The 27,558-nt window shown below is 47.3% G+C and overlaps 1 protein-coding gene across 1 annotated transcript in view; it reads right to left on the bottom strand.

Moving 5' to 3' along the window:
- LOC139267078 (gamma-glutamyl hydrolase-like) overlaps positions 1-27,558 on the bottom strand; it is a 268,758-nt gene that overhangs the window by 148,604 nt on the left and 92,596 nt on the right. Inside the window, exon 7 of the mRNA XM_070884891.1 lies at positions 1,951-2,044. Within this exon, the coding sequence (XP_070740992.1) occupies positions 1,951-2,044 (94 nt within the window). The remainder of the gene's footprint in view (positions 1-1,950; positions 2,045-27,558) is intronic.

The raw sequence follows: 27,558 nt of genomic DNA, 5'->3' as shown, positions 1-27,558 counted from the left end.
TCCCTTGCCCGTTGCCTGTGGAGCCATGGCTGACTGCATCGCCTTCTCCTTCATGCCTCCTTGCCGCGCATAATGTGCAGGAGGCGTTCCGCTGCCAGCATTGAGCCCATTGCCTCTGCAAGCTCAACTCCACAATGAGGCCTCTGTGGAGTACAGGTGGAGGCCTTCAGCCTACTAGCATTTAATGTCTCTACGAAAAGGGCGAATGACAAATTTTTACGAACTCCGAAAAATTATCGGCCAAAAAAATGGAGATGCACGCAACATGCCTTCAAAGTCCGCTGGCTGTAGTGAGCCGGTGCAGTGCACCGACATAAAAAACTGTTGCGGGCACCGACAGGCGGCCAGTTGACTTTAAACACTTAATTTAGCTTCCGATGAGAGGCTGCAGTGCGCGCTCTGATGATGTCTTTAACGATGCAACTGCAGGAGTGGGGCGGAAGTGGGGAAAGCGGGGTGGTTCCCAACACCACTGCAAAAACACCTGAGGAGAATTTTGCAAGTGGTGGCTATTCGACTACAAATCGGCATCCATACAACATCACCATGTGGCCACCACTTTCCAGTGATAACAGGCCTTATCGGGAGACTGAATTTCAGCCCCATTGAATCAGGAATTACAGTAAAAATGGTGGGATAAATGCAAAGTAAAATATCACACTTAATATCACAGAATCATAGAATGGTTTCAGCACATAAGGAGGTAATTCGTCCCGTCGAACCCGTGCCAGCTCTCTGCAAGAGCACTTCAGCTAGTTCCACTCCCCTGCCCTTTCCCTGTAGTCCATCAATTTATTTTTCCCTTCAAGTACTTATTTAATTCCCTTTTGAAAACCATGATTGAATCTGCCTCCACCACCCTTTCAATCAGTGCATTCCAGATCATAACCACTCACTGCATAAAAAAGTTTTTCCTCATGTCGCCTTCGGTTCTTCTGCCAATCGCCTTAAATCTGCGTCCCAATTCTTGACCCTTCCACCAATGGGAATAGTTTTTCTCTATCTATTCTGTCTAGACTCATGATTTTGAATACCTTTATCAAATCTCCTCTCAACCTTCTCTTCTCTAAAGAGAACAACCCCAGCTTCTCCAGTCTATCCATGTAACTGAAGTTTCTCATCCCTGGAACCATTCTTATAAATCTTTTCTGCACCCTCTCCAAGGCCTTCACATCCTTCCTAAAGTACGGTGCCCATAATTGGAAACAATACTCCAATGAGGTCGGACCAGCGTTTTATAAATATTCCACATAACTTCCTTGCTCTTGTACTCTATGTCTCTATTTATGAAGCCCAGTATTCCGTATGCTTTTTTGAACACTTCAACAGGTCAACCTGCCCTGCCAACTTCAATGATTTGTACACATACCCCCAGGTTCATGCACCCACGTTAAAATTGCAACCTTTAATTTATATTGCCGCTCCTCGTTCTTGCTACCAAAATGTATCATTTTTTACTTTTCTACATTAAATTTCATCTGCCACACGTCCGCCCATTCCACCAGCCTGTCTATGTCCTCTTGAAGTCTATCACTATCCTTCTCACTGTTCACTATACTTCCAAGTTTTTTGTCATCTGCCAATTTTGAAATTGTGCCTTATACACCCAAGTCCAAGTAATTAATTTATATCAAGAAAAGCAGTAGTCCTAGTACCGACCCCTGGGGAACACCACTGTATACCTTCCTCCAGTCCAAAAAATAACTGCTCACCACTCCTTTCATTTAGCTAATTTCATATCCATGCTGCCACTGTCCTTTTTATTCCATAGGCTTCAACTTAGCTGGCAAGCCTATTATGTGGCACTTTATCAAATGCCTTTTGGAAGTATAGTGGATTAAATAAGGATATAAAAATAAAAACAAGACTGAAATTATACATATTGTGGATTTAATTCAACTCTTTTGCTCAAAGATGCTTTTCAGAACAGCAATAGTTATTTTCATTTACCTTCCATGCTGGACACAAATTCCACCTGTTGGCTGTCCATATTAGTACTCAAGATTCTGTAGAAGTTCTTCAAGTTTTTGTTCTTTGTAAAATTCTGAAATTTATCACAAAAGAATTCTAACTAGAAATATTGAAACAACTGATCAACAAACAAATTTCTGTAGCAGTAACTATATTGTGAAACCAAACTTAAAAAGTAGGTTTTTGTATAAGAAATGGAAATTGTATGTTTGCACAATACCGTTGACTCTAAAATACATGTAAAACTGAACTACTTTTTGATTTAATATTGAGAACCATTAAGCAATCCTGCTAACCCACCATAGGAAAAGAATTACAGAGGTTGAATGTCGCCCAATTTCAAACAAATGAATTTGAAATAATAGTGGCCCTGAAATTCCGGTCGGAGGCTTCCTTTGGACGAACGCTTCCGACCTAAAATTGTTTTGCGAAAGTACCTGGTGGTCCCGGAGCTGCCTTCGATTCCGGTCAGAGGCCTTCTTTTTCCACGCATCACAGCAGCCCCCCCGTCTTTGAGGTATGGGCGGAGAAGCTGGAGTCACGTGGGCCTGGACCACCAATCACGGTACAGTATTCTCATTGATAGTAATGGGAACTCTGATTTTACGAGTTCCCATTACTATCAATGAGAATAACCCCCTAAAACACCCAAACATAACATAATAAATAAAAAACACCTCACATATTTAAAATTAATTGAAATTAAAGTTAATTAAATGTTTTAGAAAAAATACATATTTTTTGGATTTTTTTAATGTGTTTTAATAGGGTTTAAAATAAACTTACCTTGATGGACAGGGTTTTTACTCTAAAAATGTGTATTTAAATTAAATTTTTATGTGTTTTAAAACTCTTACGCTGGTAAAAGTAGGCTATGCGCCTGATTTTACCAGGCGTAAAAGTTTCAAGGGCATTCATTGGGCAAGAGATGGGCAAATAGTCCAATCTCACCCACACAAATGTCCTTGCTGCGGGGATGCGTTCGATCTGTCAAGCCAAAACTTGACAGATTGGAAAAGCCAGTTTTCGCCGAGGTCTCACTGGGTTCGTATACACTCCGTACGGACCAGGGGAGGCCGGGATTTCATGACCATTATCTTGCCTATTTATAGGGCTGTGCATTTTTTCAGAATATATTTTTTGCACTCTGAAGCTCAGTAAAGCTGGGACAAACATGATTTTCATAGAAATGTTTCAGTTAGTAATTTCTATAAAATTATTGGGTCCTGCCAACTTCACTGAGCTTCAGGAACTTGGTGCAAAAATTCACGCTGAAACAATGCACTAATATACAGCTCTACAAATTAACTGAAAAAATTACTACAACCAATTGAAGCGGTCTGTCTTTCTATTAGGTTTATTTCCTCCTTTTATTCCTACTTCTCTCTTTTAAATGAATTCCTTTAGAATTACAGGTAACAAGCAGGGCGAGGTGTAAGCACAACTGTGCCCCAATGTGCAGCACAAGGGCATCTAAATTGGTCTGTTTTCCAAGCAAAGAGAACTTGAATGTGAGAAGAAATATTGGAAAGGAGAGCAGAGGGAAAACACAAAGGAATGGTCTAATAGAGGTACAAAGCATTCTGTATCACAATGAGGACACTATTCAGGGACCAGTAGGAAAGGTTTCCAGTTATTTGTACAAATTGCCCCAGATCATTATTCCCACTCAATCGCTCTCTACCTAAAATTGAATTGGTTGGATCACGAGCAACTCGATTTGTGAGTACTACCAAACAGTTCTGATTGCATAAAGTCCAATCTTATAACTCATATGAAACATTAGGAGGTTAAAATTCGGTTGCTACCGCCAGCAGATACCGCCTGGGAGAGGAGGCAACAGGATGTAAGCGGTTGGGTGGCGGCGTTAGGCGTGGGTACCGCCTGATGGGAAAATCGGTTCTGCTTTTTCAAGGGTGTAAAGAGTTGTCGCCTCGCCGACTACCGCCATGGAAGTCCTGACTTCAGTACGCGTGCATCGCCTCCTTGACGCCGTTCTCGCCAAATTCACTTTTGCCGCCTCACTTACTGGCTGGTGGGGAAAACGCCACAAAAAGTTGGTGTTCACATGTCAAGGTAAAGATTCTGGGGCAGTATTTAAAGGGAGTTGTAGCCAGGCCACAGAGGTCGCGGTTAGTGCTGTGTTCTCTCCTTACAGAGTGCGTGGGTGTTGGCATGCTGTGACTACTCAGCTTCACAACTAGCATTTCGCAAACATTGGTGGCTTTCAGATCGCATCCATTGGCGGCTAGCATATCGCGGCTATCTTCTGCAACTTAAGGGGGGCAATGATAGCACACCACGCTGTCCTGCAGCGAAGACTTCAAAGGCGCCGGCTACAGAGACGGCTTCAGGCTAACATCGGTCTACGCCAGAGGAGAGGTCCCAGACTTCGGGGCAGGAGGTCACATACACACGGGTTTTAGCATGCACATTATTCTTACCTTGATATGTCCGAGGAGCAGTGTATAAGAGCGCTGCGGTTCTGCAAGGAGGAGGTCACGGAGCTGTCACCTCCTGCAGACATACCTCAAAGCTGATATCGGCACCAGGACCTCACTGTCAGTGGCAGTGAAAGTGATAGTAGCCCTCAGCTTCCATGCTACCGACTCCTTCCAGTCTCCTGTAGGCGATATATGCAACATCTCGCAGTTTGCAGTACATTGCTGCATTCGCCAGGTGAGCGACGCTCTCTACAGCTGACACATGAACTACATAAAGTTCAGCATGTCCAGGCAGAGCCAGGATGAGTGCTCCCGTAGCTTCACCAGGATAGCGGGCTTCCCCATGGTTCAGGGGGCCTTTCATTGCACGCATGTGGCATTGCGGGCCCCGCCTCACAATGGAGAGGTCTTTCAGCTGGTCTGCGACCACAGGCAGATGATCCTCGCTGTCAACGTACGCTATCCTGGCAGCTTCCACGATGCCATCATCCTGCAGAATGAAGGGCGTAGCTGGCTCATCAGCAACAAAGGATATGGTCTCGCCAGCTGGCTGATGACACCCCTCCGCTATCCCACCACACCTGTTGAGCAGCACCAGAGCCAGAGTACCAGCCATTTCGCAACCAGGACCATTAAAAAGCAAACTATCGGGTTTCTGCTGCCTTGATCGTTCTGAAGGGGCACTTCAGTACTCACCTGAATAGAGTCTCCATCTTCAACGTAGTGTGCTGCGTGCTACACAATCTGGCCATCATGAGGGGCCAGCCATTACCAGCAGGGATGGATGATCCACCTCAGGAGGACAGTGATGATGAAGAGGAACACGAGGAACTTCAGCCAAGGAGGAGGCAGCCTGACACTGCTGCGGCTGCAAGGGCTACTCATCAGAGACTCATCGTGCATCGATTCCAGTGAATAAGGCAAGATGTGCCGAATGGCCAGCCTATTCACCTGCTGATCTGCTGAAGACATCGCACCTCATCCACCAAACCTCCGTCTATATAAATGGCAGGACAGGATTGTGAAAAAAATTTTAAAAATGTATTTAGAACAAAAACCATAGTGTGCTCTAAAGAAGCACGAAAGGAAGCAATCATCCACAGCAAACAATAATTGAAACCAGACCCCTTGAAACATTATCAGCCACATCCACGCGCAACTATTCACATTAGTTTATATTCGAACAAGGACAGCATCTCTGGCCACTATCTCATAATTCTTTAATGGCTCATGCAAGTGCAACTATTTACATGAGTTCATATTCAAGCAAGCTCATCATCACTGGCCACTATCACACACATGTTTAGCGGGTCTTTGAGTGCTTTCTCACCCCTTCCCTTCTCCCCCCTCCCATGCCTACTGCTCCTCCTCAATGGGGTCTCAGTGCCTGCAGCAAGGCTCATAGAAGGTTGCTCTGTTGGTGCCGCTGCCACAGCTGATGGCCTAGCAGGAGGCAAACAGAAAGCAGGAAACTATAGACCGGTTAGCCTAACATCTGTCATTGGGAAAAGGCTGGAGTCCATTATTAAGGAAGCAGTAGCAAGACATTTGGAAAAGCATAATTCAATCAAGCAGAATCAGCATGGTTTTATGAAAGGGAAATCATATTTGACAAATTTGTTGGAGTTCTTCGAGGATGTAATGAGCAGGGTGGATAAGGGGGAAACAGTGGATGTGGTGTATTTGGATTTCCAGAACGCATTCGATAAGGTGCCACATAAAAGGTTACTGCACAAGATAAAAGTTCACAAAGTTGGGTTAATATATTAGCATGGATTGAGGATTGGCTAACTAACAGAAAGTAGTCAGGATAAATGGGTAATTTACCAGTTGGCAAACAGTAACTAGTAGGGTGCCACAGGAATCGGTGCTGGGGCCTCAACTATTTACAATCTACATTAATGACTTGGATGAAGGGACCGAGTGTAATGTAGCCAAGTTTGCTGATGATACAAAGATGGGTGGCAAAGCAAGTTGTGAGGAGGACACAAAAAATCTGCAAAGGGATATAGATAGGCTAAGTAAGTGGGCAAAAATTTGGCAGCTGGAGTATAATGTAGGAAACATAGAAACATAGAAAATAGGTGCAGGAGCAGGCCATTCAGCCCTTCTAGCCTGCACCGCCATTCAATGAGTTCATGGCTGAACATGAAACTTCAGTACCCCATTCCTGCTTTCTCGCCATACCCCTTGATCCCCCGAGTAGTAAGGACTTCATCTAACTCCCTTTTGAATATATTTAGTGAATTGGCCTCAACTACTTTCTGTGGTAGAGAATTCCACAGGTTCACCACTCTGAGTGAAGAAGTTTCTCCTCATCTCGGTTCTAAATGGCTTACCCCTTATCCTCAGACAGTGACCCCTGGTTCTGGACTTCCCCAACATTGGGAACATTCTTCCTGCATCTAACCTGTCTAAACCCGTCAGAATTTTAAACGTTTCTATGAGATCCCCTCTTATTCTTCTGAACTCGTGTGAATACAAGCCCAGTTGATCCAGTCTTTCTTGATATGTCAGTCCTGCCATCCCGGGAATCAGTCTGGTGAACCTTCGCTGCACTCCCTCAATAGCAAGAATGTCCTTCCTCAAATTAGGAGACCAAAAGTGTACACAATACTCCAGGTGTGACCTCACCAAGGCCCTGTACAACTGTAGCAACACCTCCCTGCCCCTGTACTCAAATCCCCTCGCTATGAAGGCCAACATGCCATTTGCTTTCTTAACCGCCTGCTGTACCTGCATGCCAACCTTCAATGACTGATGTACCATGACACCCAGGTCTCGTTGCACCTTCCCTTTTCCTAATCTGTCACCATTCAGATAATAGTCTGCCTCTCTGTTTTTACCACCAAAGTGGATAACCTCACATTTATCCACATTATACTTCATCTGCCATGCATTTGCCCACTCACCTAACTTATCCAAGTCACTCTGCAGCCTAATAGCATCCTCCTCGCAGCTCACACTGCCACCCAACTTAGTGTCATCCGCAAATTTGGAGATACTGCATTTAATCCCCTCGTCTAAATCATTAATGTACAGTGTAAACAGCTGGGGCCCCAGCACTGAACCTTGCGGTACCCCACTAGTCACTGCCTGCCATTCTGAAAAGTACCCATTTACTCCTACTCTTTGCTTCCTGTCTGACAACCAGTTCTCAATCCACGTCAGCACACTACCCCCAATCCCATGTGCTTTAACTTTGCACATTAATCTCTTGTGTGGGACCTTGTCGAAAGCCTTCTGAAAGCCCAAATATACCACATCAACTGGTTCTCCTTTGTCCACTTTACTGGAAACATCCTCAAAAAATTCCAGAAGATTTGTCAAGCATGATTTCCCTTTCACAAATCCATGCTGACTTGGACCTATCATGTCACCATTTTCCAAATGCGCTGCTATGACATCCTTAATAATTGATTCCATCATTTTACCCACTACTGAGGTCAGGCTGACCGGTCTATAATTCCCTGTTTTCTCTCTCCCTCCTTTTTTAAAAAGTGGGGTTACATTGGCTACCCTCCACTCCATAGGAACTGATCCAGAGTCAATGGAATGTTGGAAAATGACTGTCAATGCATCCGCTATTTCCAAGGCCACCTCCTTAAGTACTCTGGGATGCAGTCCATCAGGCCCTGGGGATTTATCGGCCTTCAATCCCATCAATTTCCCCAACACAATTTCCCGACTAATAAAGATTTCCCTCAGTTCCTCCTCCTTACTAGACCCTCTGACCCCTTTTATATCCGGAAGGTTGTTTGTGTCCTCCTTAGTGAATACCGAACCAAAGTACTTGTTCAATTGGTCTGCCATTTCTTTGTTCCCCGTTATGACTTCCCCTGATTCTGACTGCAGGGGACCTACGTTTGTCTTTACTAACCTTTTTCTCTTTACATACCTATAGAAACTTTTGCAATCTGCCTTAATATGATATCCACTTTGGTAGGAAAAATAAAAAAGCAAATTATTAAATGGAGAGAGATTACAAAATGCTGTGGTACAGAGGGATCTGGGGATCATAGAATCATAGAAATTTACAGCACGGAAGGAAGCCATTTCGGTCCATCGTGTCCGCGCTGGCCGACAAAGAGCTATCCAGCCAATCCCACTTTCCAGCTCTTGGCCCGTGGCCCTGTATGTTATAGCACTTTAAGTGCACATCCAAGCATTTTTTAAATATGGTGAGGGTTTCTGCCTCTACCACCCTTTCATATAGTGAGTTCGAGGCCCCCAATACCCTCTAGGTGAAAAGATTTCCCTTCATATCTCCTTAAACCTCCCCTCAATTACTTTAAATCTATGCCCCCTGGTTGTTGACCCCTCTGGCAAGGGAAACAGGTCCTTCCTATCCATTCTATCCAGGCCCCTCATAATTTTATACACCTCAATCAGGTCTCCCCTCAGCCTCCTCAGTTCCATAGAAAACAGACCCAGTATCTCCAATCTTTTTTCATAGCCAAAACTCTCCAGTTCAGGCAACATTCTTGTAAATCTCCTCTGCACCCTTTCCAGTGCAATCACATCTTCCCTATAATGTGGTAACCAGAACTGCACACAGTACTCCAGCTGCGGCCTAACCAGTGTTTCATACAGCTCAAGCATAACCTCCTTGCTCTTGTATTCCTTGCCTCGACCTCCTTCTTAACCTCCTTCGGCCACCTGAGGAAAAGAGTGTTCGAAGACCAGGTCCTCAAACCTACCACCAAGCTCATGGTCTACAGGGCTGTAGTAATACCCTCCCTCCTGTATGGATCAGAGACATGGACCATGTACAGAAGACACATCAAGTCGCTGGAGATATATCACCAACGATGTCTTCGCAAGATCTTGCAAATCTCCTGGGAGGACAGACGCACCAACATCAGTGTCCTCATCCAGGCTAACATCCCCAGCATTGAAGCACTAACCACTCTCAATCAGCTTCGCTGGGCAGGCCTCTTAGTTCGCCAGACACAAGACTCCCTCAGCAATTGCTCCTTCATGGTAAACGAGCCAAAGGTGGGCAGCGGAAACATTACAAGGACACCCTCAAAGTCTCCCTGGTGAAGTGTGACATCACCACTGACACCTGGGAGACTCTGGCCGAAGATTGCCCTAGGTGGAGAAAATACATCCGGGAGGGCGTTGAGCTCCTTGAAGAGGTCAAGCGCAGTCAGCGGAAGGAGCGTGTGGTAAATCAGTGCCATCCCCCCCTTTCCCCCGACGAATATCTGTCCCATCTGTGACAGAGTCTGTGGCTCTCATGTTGGTCTGTTCAGCCACCAAAGAACTCACTTTAGGAATGGAAGCAAGTCTTCCTCGATTTCGAGGGACCACCTATGATAACCACCTTATCTACCTGGCCTGCTATCTTTAATGATCTGTGGACCTGCACTCCAAGGTCCCTTTGTTCCTCTACACTTATTCCCTTGTCTTGTTAGACCTCCCTAAATGCATTACCTCACACTTATCCAGATTAAATTCCATTTGCCACTGTTCCGCCCACCTGACCAGTACATTGATATCTTACTGCAATCCGCAGCTTTCTTGTTCATTATCAACCACACAGCCTATTTTAGTGTCATCTGCAAACTTCTTAATCATACCCCCAACATTCAAATCCAAGGGCCAGACTTTCCATAAAGGCCCTCAACGCCCGGTTGCCCGCTGAGAAGGACCACTAACATTCGGCGAAAAAACCTGGCGAGAATTTCCAATTTAAAGGTAAAAGTAAGTAGAACTGATCACCCGGTGAGAAAATGGACATTGCATACTCATTTTCGGTGGTTTTCTCGGTGGGTAAGTGCAAAGTTAGACAAATGGGCAGTTACTACCGGAATGGACGGTAAATAGAAAAATTTAGTTCGAGGCCTATGGAGGGGGGAAAACTTAAAAAAAAAAATTTTCATCAAAAAAATTAAACACATGGGCCCAAGTTTCCCCAGGAGTTGCTCCTTTTTTTTTGGAACAACTTGATTTTTCTGGAATATCTATTTAGTTGCAATTCTGGCCATTTAATTTGCGCCAGTGTAAGTAAGTTAGTTAGGTTTTTTTTTAAGTTCAGTTTTTTTTTCAAAAGGGGGCGTTCCCAGCCACTTACCCCTATTTTGGCGTTTGGCCAGCAAATAGTTGCTCCAAACTAACATAGGTCAGCTTATGTTGCCACTTCTGTCCGCACAGAAAAACCTTACCTAGAGTTAAGGAAGCGGCGCAAGTAACTACATTTAAAGCACCACCAAGCACCAAACAAAGCACAAAAAGTAATAGGCATTCAATAAAAAATAAAGAACTGAAGTAAATAATTAAATTAACAAGTAAAAAAACTGAAGTAAATCTTACCTTGAACTAAAGTCGGTAGCGGCTGTCCGTGCTGGAGTCCCTTCGGCCTGGGATTTGGGAGAGAGAACGTGGCATCCTAAGGGAGGGGAGGGACAATGCTCAACACAGCAGGCTGTGGGGTGGGGGGCGGGCTGGGGGTGGTGGGTGCTGGCATCTGAAGTGGAGGGAGGGGGAAGGCTGAAATCGGCAGTTGGGGGACGGGGGGGGGGGGGGAGGTGGGGAGAGAGAGAAGGCTGAAATCGGCTGGCAGGAGTGGGGGGAGGGAGAATGCTCAACGCGGCATGCGTGGGGGAGGGGGGCAGAGGGCTGGGGGTGGTGGGTGCTGGCATCTGAAGTGGAGGGAGGGAGAAGGCTGAAATCAGCAGGCGGGGGGAGGGAGAACGCTAAATGCGGCAGGCGGGGGGACTGGTGGGCTGGGGGCTGCTGAATGTTGAATGCGGCATCGGAAATGGAAGGAGGGAGAAGGCTGAAATCGATCATTGCGCATGCGCGACCGCTCCATCGCGCATGCACAATGCTGCTGGCACTGAAACCGACGCTGAACCCTAGCCCTGCCCCCCTGCCGGCTCTCTCTAGCCAACACGTCCCTAGCTCCAACCCCCTCTCACTCTCCTGCGTCACGCTGCGGCTGAAGATGCCCCGAGGATCGGCCAGAGTTGCAGGTTATCTTTTCGGTGCATTTTTTCTCCCAGGAAGTCGGCGGACCTCTGTGAGATGCTCCGTTTTTTTAAGGGGAGGGGGAAACTTCAGCCCATACAAACCATTCCCAAGACAATTTTAACCCTAAAATTCAAAAAAAATAATTAAAGAACCTTTAACTTACCTTTCTTTGCAGGGTCCCCCTTTACCGCCCTGTAAAAGCAGCTTTTACAGGGCGGGTCTCTCGGCAATCTGAACGTCGGCAGTTCAGGCCAAACTTACGCCCTGGCTGTTGTTCTCAGCGTTGCACATGGGCAGTTAGGTCCCAGCGGGCGACTTCAGATGTGGGCAATAACGTTCACAAACATACGTGGAAACTCTCGCCAGACGAAAAACCAGCTGCATTGCCGAGAAAATCGCCAACAATGAAGTCGAAAGTCTGGCCCCAAGTCAATAATATATACCCCAAAAATGCAATGGACCAAGCACTGAGCCCTGCAGAACGCCACTGGATACTGCCTTCCAGTCACAAAAACACCAATCTACCATTACCCTTTGCTTCCTGCCTCTGAGCCAATTTTGGATCCAACTTGCCACTTTGCCCTGGATCCTATGGGCTTTTACTTTCATGATTAGTCTGCCTTGTGGACCTGATCAAAAGCTTTGTAAAAATCCATATACACTACATCATACACAGTGCCCTCATCGACCCTCCTGGTTACCTCCTCGAAAAATTCAATCAAGTTAGTCAAAAACGACCTTCCCTCAACAAATCCATGCTGACTGTCCTTGATTAATCCATGTCTTTCCAAATTAAATCCTGTCCCTCAGGATTTTTTCCAATAATTTTCCCACCTTTGAGGTTAGGCTGACTGGCCTGTAAATACTTGGTCTATCCCTTTCTCTCTTTTTAAACAAAGGTACAACATTAGCAGTCCTCCAGTCCTCTGGCACCACACCTGTAGCCAGAGAGTACTGGAAATGATGGTCAGAGCCTCTGCTATTTCCTCGTTTGTTTCTCTTTACAGCCTGTAATACATTTCATCCAGGCTTGGGGATTTATCCACTTTCAAAGCTGCTAAACCCCTTAATACTTCCTGTCTCACTAAGTTTATCTCATTTAATATTTCATACTCCTCCTCCCTCATTGCAAAGTCTGCTTCGACCCCCTCTTTTGTGAAAACAAATGCAAAGTATTCATTAAGAATCATACCCACATCTTCTGCCTCCACACACAGATTTCCTTTATGATCTCTAATAGGCCCCACTCTTTCTCTTAATGTATTTATAAAACATCTTTGGGTTTTCATGATTTTACTTGTCAACATTATTTTATGCTCTCTCTTTGCTTTCCTGATATATTTTTTAATTGCACCCCTGCACTTCTTATACTTCTCTAGAGTCTCTGCAATATTGAGTTCTCGGAATCTGTCAGAAGCTTCCCTTTTTTTCTTTTTCTTACCCTGTATGTCCCTTGACATCCAGGAGACCCTAGATTTGTTAGCCCCACCCTTTATTTTTAAGGGAACATACTTGCTTTGTACCCTCAGGATCTCCTCCTTGAATGCCTCCCACTGCTCTGACACTGATTTACCATGAAGTAGCCGTTTCAAGTCCACTTTGGCCAAATCCCATCTCAGCTCAGCAAAGTTGGCTTTACCCCAATTGAGAACTTTTTTCCTGGTCTATCTTTGTCCTTTTCCATAACTACCCTAAATCTTACTGAATTATGATCACTAGCATCAACATGCTCTCCCACTGATACCTCTTCCACCTGCCCCTCTTCATTCCCCAAAACCAAGTACAGAACCGCCCCCTCCCTTGTTGGGCTTGTTACATACTGGCTAAAGAAGTTCTTCTGAAAGCATTTTAGGAATTCCACACCCTCTGTACCATTCATGCTGCTTTTTTCCTAGTTAATATTAGGGAGTTGAAATCCCCCACTATTACAGCTCTATAGTTTTTGCATTTTGCAGCAATTTGCCCACATATTTGTTCTTCTATCTCCATTTGACTGTTTGGGGGTCTATATAGTACACTCCCAGTAGTGTGATCACCACTTGTACATAAAACACAAAAAGTTAGCATGCAGGTACAGCAAGTAATTAGGAAGGCAAATGGAATGTTAGCCTTTATTGCAAGGGGGATGGAGTATAAAAGTAGGGATCATAGGTAGTCCCTCGGAATCGAGGAAGACTTGCTTCCACTCCCAAAGTGAGCTCTTTAATGGCTGAACAGTCCGATACGAGAGCCACAGACCCTGTTACAGGTGGGACAGATATTAGTCGAGGGAAGGGGTGGGTGGGGCTGGTTTGCCGCACGCTCCTTCCACTGCCTGCTCTTGATCTCTTCACGCTCTTTGCGTCTTCGGCCAGGGTCTCCCAGATGTCAGTGGTGATGCCACACTTCACCAGGGAGGCTTTGAGGGTGTCCTTATAACGTTTCCACTGCCCACCTTTGGCTCGTTTACCATGAAGGAGCTCCGCATAAATCATTTGCTTAGGGAGTCTCGTATCTGGCATGTGGCCTGCCCAGCGAAGCTGATCGAGTGTGGTCAGTGCTTCAATACTAGGGATGTTAGCCTGGACAAGGACACTGATGTTGGTGCGCCTGTCCTCCCAGGGGATTTGCAGGATCTTGCAGAGACATCGTTGGTGATATATCTCCAGCGACTTGAGGTGCCTTCTATACATCGTCCATGCCTCAGATCCATACAGGATAGCAGGTATTACTACAGCCCTGTAGACCATGAATTTGGTGGAACTAAACTACAGAACCATTGGGAAGCTGTTTAACCTACACCGCCTCCAGGCCATGTCCAAGATCACCCCAACCTCTGTCGTTGAGCTACAATACACGGTTGACGCCTGCGTCTGCGCACATTCTGAGGCTCAACTCCAGGATATAGTCAATGTATTCACTGAGGCATATGAAAGCATGGGCCTTACGCTTAACATCTGTAAAATAAAGGTTCTCCACCAGCCTGTCCCTGCCCCGCAGCACTGCCCTCCAATCATCAAGATTCACGGCGCCGCCTTCGACAACGTGGACCATTTCCCATATCTCGGGAGCCTCTTATCAACAAAGGCAGACATTGATGCGGAGATTCAACATTGCCTCCAGTGCGCCAGTGCTGCCTTCGGCCGTCTGAGGAAAAGAGTGTTTGAAAAGTAGGGAAGTCTTACTGCAACTGTTACACTTGGAGTACTGCGTACAGTTTTGGTCTCCTTATTTAAGGATGGCTAGGCTTGCTTTGGAGGCAGTTCAGAGAAGGTTCACTAGGTTGATTCCTGAGATAAAGAGGTTGTCTTATGAAGAAAGGTTCAGCAGGTTGGGCCTATACTCACTGGAGTTTAGAAGAATGAGAGGTGATCTTATTGAAACGTCTAAGATTAAGAGGGGGGCTTGACAGGGTAGATGCAGAGAAGATGGTTCCCCTCATGGGGAAATCTAGAACTAGGGGACATAATTTCAGAATAGGGGGTCGCACATTTAAAATGGAGATGAGTAATTTCTTCTCTCAGAGGGTCATGAATCTGTGGGCATTCTCTACCCAGAGAACTGTGGAGATGGGTCAGTGAATATATTTAAGGTGGAAATAGAAAGATTTTTGAAAGATAAGGGAATCAAGGGTTATGGGGAGTGGGTAGGAAAGTGGAGTTGAGGCCAAAATCAGATTAGCCATGATCTTATTGAATAATGGAGCAGACTCGAGAGACCAAATGGCCTACCCCTGCTCCTATTTCTTATGTTCTGATTTTCTTATGTTAGTTGAGGCGGACTCCTCCATCCTCAGAGCTAGTGCATCGATACTCTCGAGCACCCTTGACAATTCACCCACAGGTCGTTGTGCATCTTGCGACATCCTCTAATTTGGGCTCATCATCAGAGTGCTGCTGACCATCACTCAGGCTCGTGGTCACCCTCCGGTGAGCTTTCCCCTCCCCCATGGCGTTGCTGCAGGCCACTAGGTCCCGGAGCATCACCCACCTCCATCTCCCTGACCACACCTTCTGCCACAAAGCAGCTGGCCCCGCTCTCTGAGATCGCTGGATCCTCCGTGACGTCCAGAGAGGTGTCCTCCACCTCCTCATCTGCTCCACCATCACCTGCAGTGGGAGGCTGACGTGCAGTCCCCTGGCTGTCTGAGTCATCAGCTGAAAGCACAAAGCCAGAGAGGAATAGATACCTGCAGGGGAGGGGTCCAGGATTGGGAAAGGCGTGTGGAAAAGCCAGTCTCATGGAAAGTGGTGAAGGATTGTGGCGTCAGGGCTCAGTGGCCTGTTAGAGGCCGCAAAGGAATGCAACATACCATCATTGTCCCAAGGGGGCTCGGCCTCACCCACCACCACCGCACCTACTTGTGCGCCCATCAGGGCCAATATGCGTTCCTCCACGGGAGTTAGGGGTTGCACCTCAGAGTCCCCTCCTCCAGTCTGCATCTGATCTCGTCTGATTTGTGCGAGCTTGGCCTGTAAGATTAAAGAGAACGTCAGAGTTAGTGCCCTTCTATCCATCTGTCTGAAGTGCCTTACATAATTCAGAACATGTTAGTGCATGAGAGTCTTTAAAGGTCGATGTAACTTCCATTAGCTGCGAGTACTTGGTGTGGCAATGCTTGAATGAGGGGGGCGAGGACCTAACAGTTAGTGTGTGGATAGGGTCTTCCAGACACATATGAAGAATGAGGAGGTAACAAGATGAGGGGTGGGTCTCCACAACGGAGTAGGAAGGTTCACAGCGCATGCAGGCCCTTGGAGTAGGTGAGGCTGCAAATGCGAACCTTGCATCTGGTCTCACCCACGTAGAGCATGGGGTCAGACACATTCACATTGAGGAGAGACTGCACATTGAGCTCAGAGCATGGTATGCTCAAGTTAAAGTAAAATATACTCACCCTCAGCAACCGAGTCATGTCATTCCTCTTCTTACGACATTGGGGTCGCTGTCCTGGGCACCGTGTCACTCGCTGACACTATTTCAGTGACTTCTCACCAGAGCCTGCGAAATGCATGGGGCTATAGCCTCCTTTCAGCCTCTGTCCTCAGTAGTTCTCGACGCGTCTCCAGGGCATCAAGCAGTGCATCGACGGCGGCACCTGAAAAGCGATGAGCGCGCTGGCGGACTGTTGTTGCATCTGCCATCTTCACCCCCCTATGAGTGAATGCGTAGGAAGCAAATATACGCATGAGGCAGTGCCATGCCCAATCACCACCTCAATTGAATCCAGGTAGAGGCAGTATGTTTGTGGCGCAGTTAGAAATGATGATTGCCGCCTGGATGTTGCCGCCTCACTAACCGCTGCTTACTGCCGTCAGAGTAGTAGACAACGCCTGATTTAACGCTGCAATACCCTTTTGAGGCGGCAAAACTGAATTTCGCAGTTGGTGGCGGCAACTGCTACCTGGCGGTAAAATCTCCAATCAGACGGTGACACCATCTCAAAAACGGCGGGACCGAATTTCAACCCCGAGCTGTTTGATGTATAATTACATAGAATATACAGTACAGAAACAGGCTGTTCTGCCCAATCAGTCCATGTTTATCCATCACTTGAGCCTCCTCCCATTCATTTTCATCCAACTCTATGGACTCAATTTTCCCCAAAGCATTTTTTTGCCGTACTTAAAGAGTTACTCCCAATTTTTTGGGGCCCAAGTACGGAAAAAAAAAGTGTTGTAACTTTCCCCATTGGATCTCTTCATTTTGGCGTGGCCTAACCCAACCTTTAGTTTTGGGGGGTAGAGCCTTGATCTGCGCCAAAAAGATTGGGCTGCCATGGTAACAAGGGACACAATGCGAGCTGAGGCTGCAAAGTGAAGCATACAGCCACCTCCCAACACATTAAAAGAATTGAAAAACACATAGCACCAACTTACCTCCAATCCCCTCTCTCTCTCTCTCACTCCCTCTCTCTCCCCCGAATGGGACCGGACTGTGTGTGTGAACCGGGGACCAAGAATGGGACCGGATTGTGTGTGTGAACCGGGAACCGAGAATGGGACCAGATTGTGTGTGTGAACTGTGGACCGAGAATGGGACCGGATTGTGTGTGTGAACCGGGGACCAAGAATGGGACTGGACTGTGTGTGTGAACTGGGGACCGAGAATGGGACTGGACTGTGTGTGTGAACCGGGGACCGAGAATGGGACTGGACTGTGTGTGTGAACCGGGAACCGAGAATGGGACCGGAGTGTGTGTGTGAACCAGGGACCGAGAATGGGACCGGAGTGTGTGTGTGGACCGGGAACCGAGAATGGGACCGGATTGTGTGTGTGAACCGGGGACCGAGAATGGGACCGGAGTGTGTGTGTGAACCGGGGACCGAGAATGGGACCGGAGTGTGTGTGTGGACCGGGAACCGAGAATGGGACCGGATTGTGTGTGTGAACCGGGGACCGAGAATGGGACTGGACTGTGTGTGTGAACCGGGGACCGAGAATAGGACCGGACCGTGTGTGTGAACCAGGGACCGAGATTGGGACTGGGCGGGGTTGGAGGTAAGTTGCTGCTATGTTTTTCAATTCTTTCAGTGTGTCCAGGCATCTGCTGCGCCGCGTTCCTTATCTGCGCTGATTTCCTTAATTCTAGGGAAGGTTTTTCAGGACAGGCCACATACGCTGGCCTAATCAGAACTGGAGTAACTCTCAGCTGGCCAAACTTCCCTAAATGGCCAGAAGTAGCATAGGTGGCTGGTTACGTCCCCTTTGGCGGAAAAAAAAACTGATTTAAAAAAGTTGTAACTAACTGAGTTATGGTGGTGCAAATTGATTGGGGAAACTGGGGATTTTTAAGTTAGGCCAGAAAAAGCAGCCTACTCCAAAAAAACCGGCGCAAATACTGGGGAAAATTGAGTCCTGCGTCTTCTACAGGTACATAAAAAGAAAAAGAGTGGCTAAAGTAAATGTTGGTCCCCTGGAGGATGAGACTAGGAAATTAATAATGGAGAACAGGGAAATGGCAGAGACGTTGAACAAATATTTTGTATCGGTCTTCACAGTAGAACACACTAAAAACATCCCAATAGTGGATAATTAAGAGCTATAGGTAGGGGGGAACTTAATACAATCGCTATCACCAGTGAAGTAGTACTCGGTAAAATAATGGGACTAAAGGCGGACAAGTCCCCTGGACCTGATGCTTTGCATCCTAGGATCTTAAAAGAAGTGGCTGCAAAGATAGTGGATGTATTGGTTGTAATCTACCAAAATTCCCTGGATTCTGGGGCGGTCCCAGCAGAATGGAAAACCGCAAATGTAACGCCCCTAATTAAAAATGAAGGCAGAGAAAAAGCAGGAAACTATAAACCAGTTAACCTAACATCTGTCATTGGGAAAATGCTGGAGTCCATTATTAAGAAAGCATTAGAGAGACATTTGGAAAAGCATGATTCAATCAAGCAGAGTCAGCATGGTTTTATATTTGCTGGAGTTCTTTGAGGATGTAATGAGCAGGATAAGGGGGAACCAGTGGATGCAGTGTATTTGGATTTCCAAAAGGCATTTGATAAGGTGCCACATAAGAGGTTACTGCACAGGTAAAAGCTCACAGGGTTGGTGGTAAAATATTAGCATGGATAAAGGATTGGCGAACTAACAGAAAACAGAGAGTCGGGATAAATGGGTCATTTTCCGGTTGGCAAACAGTGATTAGTGGGGTGCCACAGGGATCAGTGCTGGGTCCTCAACGATTTACAATCTATATTAATGAATTGGATGAAGGGACTGAGTGTAATGTCGGCAAGTTTGTTAAAGATACAAAGATGGGTGGGAAAGCAAATTGTCAGGAGGACACACAAAATCTGCAAAGGGATATAGACAGGCTAAGTGAATGGGCAGAAATTTGGCAGATGGAGCATAATGTGGGAAAATATGAGGTTATTCACTTTGGCAGAAATAATAGAAAAGCAAATTATAATTTAAATGGAGAAAAATTGCAAAGTGCTGCAGTATAGATAGACTTGGGGGTCCTGGTGCATGAAACACAAAAAGTTAGTATACAGGTACAGCAAGTAATCAGGAAGGCAAATGGAATGTTGGCCTTTATTGCAAGGGGGATAGAGTGTAAAAGCAGAGAAGTCCTGCTACAATTGGTGAGGCCACAGTTGGAGGGGTGCTTCGATTCGTGGGAAGTCTCCCTCAGCTATGCTTCGGTTGATGCAATGTGCATTCATTGTGGTCCTTCAAATCAGCCTGCTGCCTGCGCTGTGTGTGCCTACTCATGCCACCCTGCCCCTCTTCTGCTGCTAATCATTTGTCTGTTCTGTTATATTTTGCAGAACTTGAGACCAACCCTGACGATGCAGAAGAAGATTCAGACGAGGATGAGCCTGAAGAGGAGAACATCTTCCAAACCCACCTTCCAGACCAAGAGCATAGGAGTGAGGGGGAGGGGGAGAGGATGGATGAAGTCCCCACTGTTGTACTGACTTTGGAGGAGGTGCAGGTGCTGCCCATTGAGCTGCTAGCCGCTTCCCTGAGTAGTGATTTGAGTGTTGGTGGGATATTCCATGGTTTCCCACTGTCCTAGGTTGGGGATTCCCGTGGGGTGCAGCAAGGCACACCCAGGGCCCCGCGGTCCAAGGCTGCGGATCCCAGTGAGATGCAGCAAGGCACACCCAGGGCCCCACCGTCCGAGGCTGCGGGTCCCAGTGGGGTGCAGCGAGGCACACCCAGGGCCCCACCGTCCGAGGCTGCAGGTACCAGTGTGATGCAGCAAGGCACACCCAGGGCCCCACCGTCTGAGGCTGCGGGTCCCACTGTGATGCTGCGAGCCATACCCTGGGTGAAGAGGGGAAGGAGAGCTCAACCGCGCTCTCCTGAGGTGCAGGATCTAATAGATGTGGTTCACATGATGGCAATGAGTGCAGAGAGCATTGACCTTACCCGATCACTCCTGGACACCATCAGTGGGGTGGGTGATGAGGTATCGGGACTGTCAGGAGAAGTAACAACACTCTCACGAGAAATGGGAATGCTGTCCGGGAACATGAGGGAGGGAATGCTGCAGGTAGTTCAAACACTGCCAGTTAACATGAGGGAGGAAATGTTGCAGGTAGTTGAGACACTTTTGCTCAACATGAGGGAGTGCATGTCACAGGTAGGTGAGACACTGCTGGCAAACATGAGGGATGGAATGTTGGAGGTAGTTGAGACACTGTCAGGGCACATTAGAGGGAATGTTGGAGTTGGCTGCTGTAAGAAGGGAACACACCCAGACCCCGCGCCCATTGACCGAATCAACTGCCACTCCCACTGCAATCCCCAGACCAGCCTCTGAAGAGGCCCAAGCCGGGTCCTCCACATTACCGCCTGCCACCACCCCCTCCCCCATCACCCCCATCAAGAAGTGTGCATTACCTGAGATGTTCGAAAGAATAAGCTTGGTACCAACCCGAGAAATGCTGCGCCACCGCCTGTGGGCAGGGGTGGTGGTGTCACCAAGACCAAGCGCAGCAGGCGGTCTTAGAATAAGTGGAGGAGACATGGGTGTAGCCTTTCTTTGCTGCCGTTGTTGTTGTTATTATTATTGTTGTTACTGTTCTCAACTTTAAAGTTTTTTTAAGTTATGTAAATTTACAAGTTTAAAAGTTAGTAAGTAATCTTAAAGTGTTTAAGTGATCTAAGAGTTTGTAAGTGATCTTAAAGTTTGTAAGTGATCCTAAGTGAAAACTTTAAAGTTTGATACAAGAATATGATTATTAAAGTTAAGTACAAACAAATGTTTGTTAAATTTTTGAATAAAATATATTTTAAATTATAACTGAATCATTTACATTATTTGTTACATTATTAACAAAACTTTTTGAAGTAAACAAGAATCATTTCCATCATTTGTTCCATTAACACAACGCAACATTACGGAACAGGTCCAAACAGTAAACATGTGGAATATTTGCGGCTGAGCCTTCAGGCAGCAAAGCATTCACGAATGAGCTGCTGGAGCTAGGCTCAAGCAATTGTTCAAGGGACATGACGGCCCGCCCTTCTCCACCGTCGTGCCCGCCCTTCTCCACCGTCGTGCTCAGTTAGTTGCATGGCTTCCTGGCCCTCCTCGTCATCTGCATCTTCCTCATCATTATCATCAGCTACTCTCACCGCAGGTGGCTCTTCTACTACCAGCTGCTGCTATCTCATGATGGCTAAGTTATGCAGCATGCAGCGCACAACAGTGAACTGACCAACAATCTCAGTTGAGTATTGCAAGTAGCCTTCGGAATGGTCCAGGCATCGGAAACGCTGTTTCAAGATGCCAATGGTCCTCGCTATTATGCTGCGTGTCGCAATGTGCGACATATTGTATTTCCGATCACCTTCCATCCGGGTTATGCGTAGGGGCGTCATAAGCCAGGTGGCGAGGCTGTACCCTTTGTCTCCCAATAGCCAGCTCTGCCCTTCTGGCTGCTGCTGAAACATGGTAGATGTAATGCTCTCGCGTAGGATGAACGCATCATGGGTGCTCCCAGGGCATCTTGCATCAACTGACATGATGCGATGCATGTCATCACACATGAGCTGCACATTAATAGAGTGGAAGCCTTTTCTGTTCGTGTACATCTCGGAATCCTCCAAAGCTGCTCGCAAGGCGACATGGGTACAATCAATGCAGCCCTGTACCTCTGGGAAGCCAGCAATCCTGGAGAAGCCCATAGCCCTTTCACGCATTGCCTGGGTGATCATGGGGAACTTTATGTAGTCATTCCTCCGGGCATATAGTTCAGCAGTCACCTGCCGAATGCAGACATGTGTTGCATGTTGAGAAATGGTGCACACATCCCTGGTTGTAGCTTGGAACGATCCAGATGCATAGAATGCAAGTGCAGCTATAACCTTCACTTCAACTGACAAAGCAGTCTCCCATATGCTTCTAGGTTGCAGGTCTGCTTTTACTAACTCACAGATCTCAGTTATAACTTCTTTGCGGAAACGCAGCCTTCTGACACAGGTGCAGGTACGAACACCTGTCTCAATATACCCGACGTGGGTAAGGCCTCCTGCCCATCACCCCATGGACTCAGAGGTTCCTTATGCGATGACGTCGAATCAATTGTCTCCTCCACAGCACCATCATGCAAAAGGCTTGCACAAGGTATGGCATTGTCAGTATTGCCCCCATGCTTAAATTTTACCTTTGCAAGAAGCTCAAAATGGCAGCAGGACTAGGTTCTTTGTTCTCTCTCCCCACAAGGTCTGTATGGACCACACCCAAGTCTGAGCAGGCGCAGTGATCGGGAACCCCCCCCCCCACCTTTGATGGGTAGTGCAGGATACTGATGCCTTCCGTATGTATTCCACAGCCCCCCACTCACCCGGGCTTGATTTGATGGGTAGTGCAGGCTTCTGATGCCTTCCGTATGCGTTCCACAGCCTCCCCTCACCACCATCCTCCCCACCCTGCACCGGGCTTCTTTTGCGGCCGAGCCCCGAACCCCTGGCGCGTAACTGATTCTGCCGGCCGACACTCCAACCCTAGAGCCCTGTTTGCAGACGTTTGGTGGTGGCATGTCAGTTGAAAAAAATGAAAATTGACAGAATTCCATCAAACTTCCATCTACTGTGTTATAAGGTAAAAAATATTTAATTTTTATTATGCATATTTAAGTGTTTTCGACTCCCTCCAAAACTTTGCTGAAAAACAATGGTGTCTTTCAGCACCGATCTTTCAATATGCGCTGCTGATTCTTAACTCACCAGAAGGTTTTTTGGGAGTGGTCACGTACGCCGACCGAGGTGAATTCTTTTTTCGGAAAACTTACATAATTGACAAAACTGGTGCAGACATCAAGTTACGTCTCCTCCCTCCTATCCATTACTATCCCAGGCCAAAGGGCCTCCCTCCTATCCATTACTATCCCAGGCCAAAGGGCCTCCCTCCTATCCATTACTATCCCAGGCCAAAGGGCCTCCCTCCTATCCATTACTATCCCAGGCCAAAGGGCCTCCCTCCTGGTAAACTATCCCAGGCCAAAGGGCCTCCCTCCTATCCATTACTATCCCAGGCCAAAGGGCCTCCCTCCTGGTAACGCTACTATCCCAGGCCGAAGGGCCTCCCAATGCTGGTACACGATACTATCCCAGGCCGAAGGGTCTCCTCCCTTCCAGTACCCGCTACTATTCCAGGCAGAAAGGCCTCCCAATGCTGGTACCCGCTACAATCTCAGGCCGAAGGGTATCCTCCATCCCAGTACCCGCTCTTAACTCTGGCTGAAAGGCCCCCCTCTCTCTTCCCTCTCTGCTGCTGCTGTCCGGGCTTTGGATGTGAACCTGCTGTGCTCATTTCCTTACCTGCGCCGATTTTCTTAACTGCCCAGATTTTTCCACAGTGGTCACATACGCTGTCCTAAGAAAAATTGGAGTAAATCGGAGCTGGCCAAACTTGCTTAAATGGCCAGAATTGGCACGCAGGTGGCAAGTTACGCCCCCAATGAGGTAAAAAAAACTAAACTAAAAAAATCATAACTAACTGAGTTAAACTGCCGCACAATCTTTGGGGAAACTTGGATATTTTAATTCAGGTCAAAAAAGCGGCGTGCGCAAAAAGAACGGCGCAAATAACTGGGGAAAATTGAGCCCAATGGGCTTACTGGGCTATTTCTGAATAGTAATGCTCTATGGGGCCGAAATTCAGCGTCCGTGAGGGACCGTAACTGCGGGTTTTCAGCAGCCAAACCCAAAATCGATTAGCCGACACGTTGTGCTCTATTGGCTCCCCTGACGCATATTCAGCTCGAGGGAAGGGGGGGATTCCAGCGGTGTGGACTTCTGCTGGAATCGGAGGTCTGAAGCAGCGGTAAAGGTGTGAGGCCATGGTGACGTCATTAGGGTTTTATTGAACAATAAAAAGGCAGGTTTTTTTGAGCAGTGCCCCCGCAAGGTTTTTGTACCAGTACAGTTTGCCATGATATATATATAACACCGCTTGAGAAGGTCAACGCAGTAGTCCCACTATCAGGGTATTTTGCAGGAAAGTTTCGTTGAAGTTTTTTCATTTAATTTAACCGGCTGAGTGCTGTTTGTAGTTTTTGTGAGAGCTTTGAGGACTTTCAGCTCTCACACATTAGTGGAGGCATGTAAGCCTCATTCTGTGCTCCAGACGCCTGCTTGTCAGGGTGCAGCCTCAAACAGAATGGGATCAGTGTTGGCCTAGTACACCTCCTGAGGCGCAGGGCGGCATGCAGGAGAAGGCATCGCCGTCAGCAACGTGCGGAGAGGCAGTGGGCAAGGGAAGCAGCAGCCATGGCTGCCGAACATCCACAAGGGACTAGCACAGACCTGCCTGTCAAGAGGGTGTCCAGGAGGGAGATGGCGTCAGGAGGCGGGTTAGGCACGTTGACGTCCACCCCCCCCGCCACAACATACTGGGCCAAGAGCCTTGCCAGCAAGAGCCTGCAGAGGCGCCCGACCATGAGGAGGACCAGGGCGATGGCCATCACCCAGCTGCCATGGTGTTATGTATTAATGCTTGGAGGTCACCAGATACCAGAGGGCATCGCGGTCGGAGGTCAGCGGGCTGTACGCATGTGGCATGTGTGCTTGGTCACCTGTATATAAGCTGGGTGTCTTTGTCACGCTGGCACTCTCGGGCTGGAATAAAGATGGATCAGGTTGCACCTGAGTGAGTTTACATTGACCAGACTCTTGAGTCATTACAATTGGCGACGAGGTAATTTAAGAAGCTTCACATGCACAATGGGCATGGTTGGAATCCTGCAGAGATTCGTGAAGGGCGAGGATTGGGCGGATTTTGTCGACCACCTGGATCAGTATTTTGTGGCCAATGGCATGGAGGCAGAGGCCTATGCAGTTAAGCGCAGGGCAGTTCTCCTTCCCGTTGGTAGTCCGAAAATTTACGGCCTCATGAAGAATCTTCTCTTGCCTGTACGTCCGGCGGAAAAAGGGTACGAGAAATTGTGTACGTTGGTGGGTAACCATCTGAAGCCACAAGAGGGGATCATCATATCACGCTACTGTTTCTACACGCATGTTCGTGCTGAAGTGGTGTCGGGATTTGTCGCTGACCTGTGACGTCTTGCTGAGCCGTGTAAGTTCGGGAACATGCTGCGTGATGTCTTCGTGATAGGCATCAGCCATGATGCGATCCTCAGGAAGCTGTTGGCTGCAGAGATGCTGGATTTGAAAAAAGCTATTGCGACTACCCAGGCATGCATGACGACGGATGATAATTTGTGGCAGATATCATCGACGAGTCAGAGTTCCACAGCAAGTACTGTAAACAAGATGGCGTCGTTTTCAGGCAGAGCTGCTTACTCGAAACCTGCCACTGCTCAGAGCCCGCTAACTGGTTCGAACCAGATTTCAGCCTGTTGGCGTTGTGGGGGCAATCATCGGCCTCATCAGTGTCGGTTTAGACAATACTCATGCAATGGATATTCGAAAGTGGGGCATCTTCACAGGATGTGTCCACAACGGAGCAAGCGTGGTGCAGCTCACCACGTGGTTGATGACCAGTTCAGTGATGGCCCGGATATGCAACCCGAAGAGGAAGTGAATGGACTGTATTCGTTCCTGACCAAGAGCCAGCCGATAGTTGTTAATGTGAAACTGAATGGCGTGCCTGTATCAATGGAGCTGGACACGGTTGCGAGCCAGTCGATAATGAGCCAAAGGACATTCGACAAGCTGTGGGACACTAAGGCTGCGAAACCGAAGCTGAGTCCAGTCAATGCCAGGTTGCGTCCTTACACTAAGGAACTCATACCGGTGCTCGGCAGTGCAGCAATCGAGGTGTCATATGACGGTGTGGTTCACGAGCTACCATTATGGATCATCCCAGGTAATGGTCCAACGCTGTTCGGCAGGAATTGGCTCGAGAAAATCAAGCTGAACTGGAATGATGTCAAGATGTTGTCCTCGGTGGATGATACTTCGTGTGCTCAAGTATTGAAAAAGTTTCCTTCTTTGTTTGAACCGGGTATTGGTAATTTTATGGGAGCCAAGGTGCAGATTCACCTGGACTCCAATGCAAGGCCTGTCTATCACAAAGCTCGTTCTGTTCCGTACATGATGAGGGAGAAGGTTGAAATTGAGCTTGACAGACTCCAGCATGAAGGGATCATATCACCGGTCGAGTTTAACGAGTGGGCTAGTCCCATTGTTCCTGTGTAAAGAGTGATGGCACAGTCAGAATCTGTTGGAAAGTCGTTCACAAAACTGGATCTAACGTCAGCCTATATGACCCAGGAGCTTGTCGACAATTCGAAGAAACTCACCTGCATCAACATCCATAAAGGACTGTTCGTCTACAACAGATGTCCTTTTGGGATTCGTTCGGCTGCAGCCATATTTCAGAGGAATATAGAGAGATTACTGAAGTCCATTCCTAGAACTGTCGTGTTTCAGGATGACATTCTAGTCACAGGTCGTGGCACTGCTGAACATCTGAACAATCTTGCATAAGTCCTACAGCGTCTGGACAAAGTGGGACTCAGGCTGAAACGCTCGAAGTGTGCATTCATGGCACCTGAAATCGAATTCCTCAGGAGGAAGATTGCTGCTGATGGCATCAGGCCCACTGATTTGAAAATCAAGGCTATCAAAAATTCACCCAGGCCTCAGAATGTGTCAGAGCTGTGTTCGTTCCTTGGGCTACTCAACTACTTTGGTAATTTCTTAGCCAGATTGAGCACTTTACTAGAGCCACTGCATGTGTCACTAAGAAAAGGCGACAATTGGGTCTGGGGTGCATCTCAAGATAGAGGCTTTGAGTTGCTTGTTCATTATGATCCGTGTAAGGGTCTTGTATTGGTCTGTGATGCTTCATCATATGGGGTTGGCTGCGTACTCCAACAAGCAAATGAATTGGGCAAGCTACAACCTGTTGTGTATGCTGCGAGAAGTTTGTCTAAAGTGGAAAGAGCTTACAGTATGGTAAAGAAAGAAGCTTTGGCCTGTGAGTATGGGGTAAAAAAAATGCACCAGTACCTGTTTGATAATCATTTTGAACTAGAAACGGATCACAAGCCACTCATCTCATTGTTTGCGGAAAACAAAGGTATTAATACCAATGCATTGTCCCGCATTCAAAGGTGCGCGCTGACATTGTCTGCCCATGATTATGTCATCCGTCATAGACCTGGTACTGAGAATTGTGCCGATGCACTGAGTCGTCTGCCCTTACCCACAACTGAGATGGAGATGCCTCAACCTGCAGATCTACTGTTAGTAA

This window comes from Pristiophorus japonicus, chromosome 1 (assembly GCF_044704955.1).
Source record: "Pristiophorus japonicus isolate sPriJap1 chromosome 1, sPriJap1.hap1, whole genome shotgun sequence".
NCBI lineage: Eukaryota > Metazoa > Chordata > Chondrichthyes > Pristiophoridae > Pristiophorus > Pristiophorus japonicus.
The sequence above is the reverse complement of the archived record's forward strand: the minus strand, read 5'-3'. Positions and strand labels throughout refer to the sequence as shown.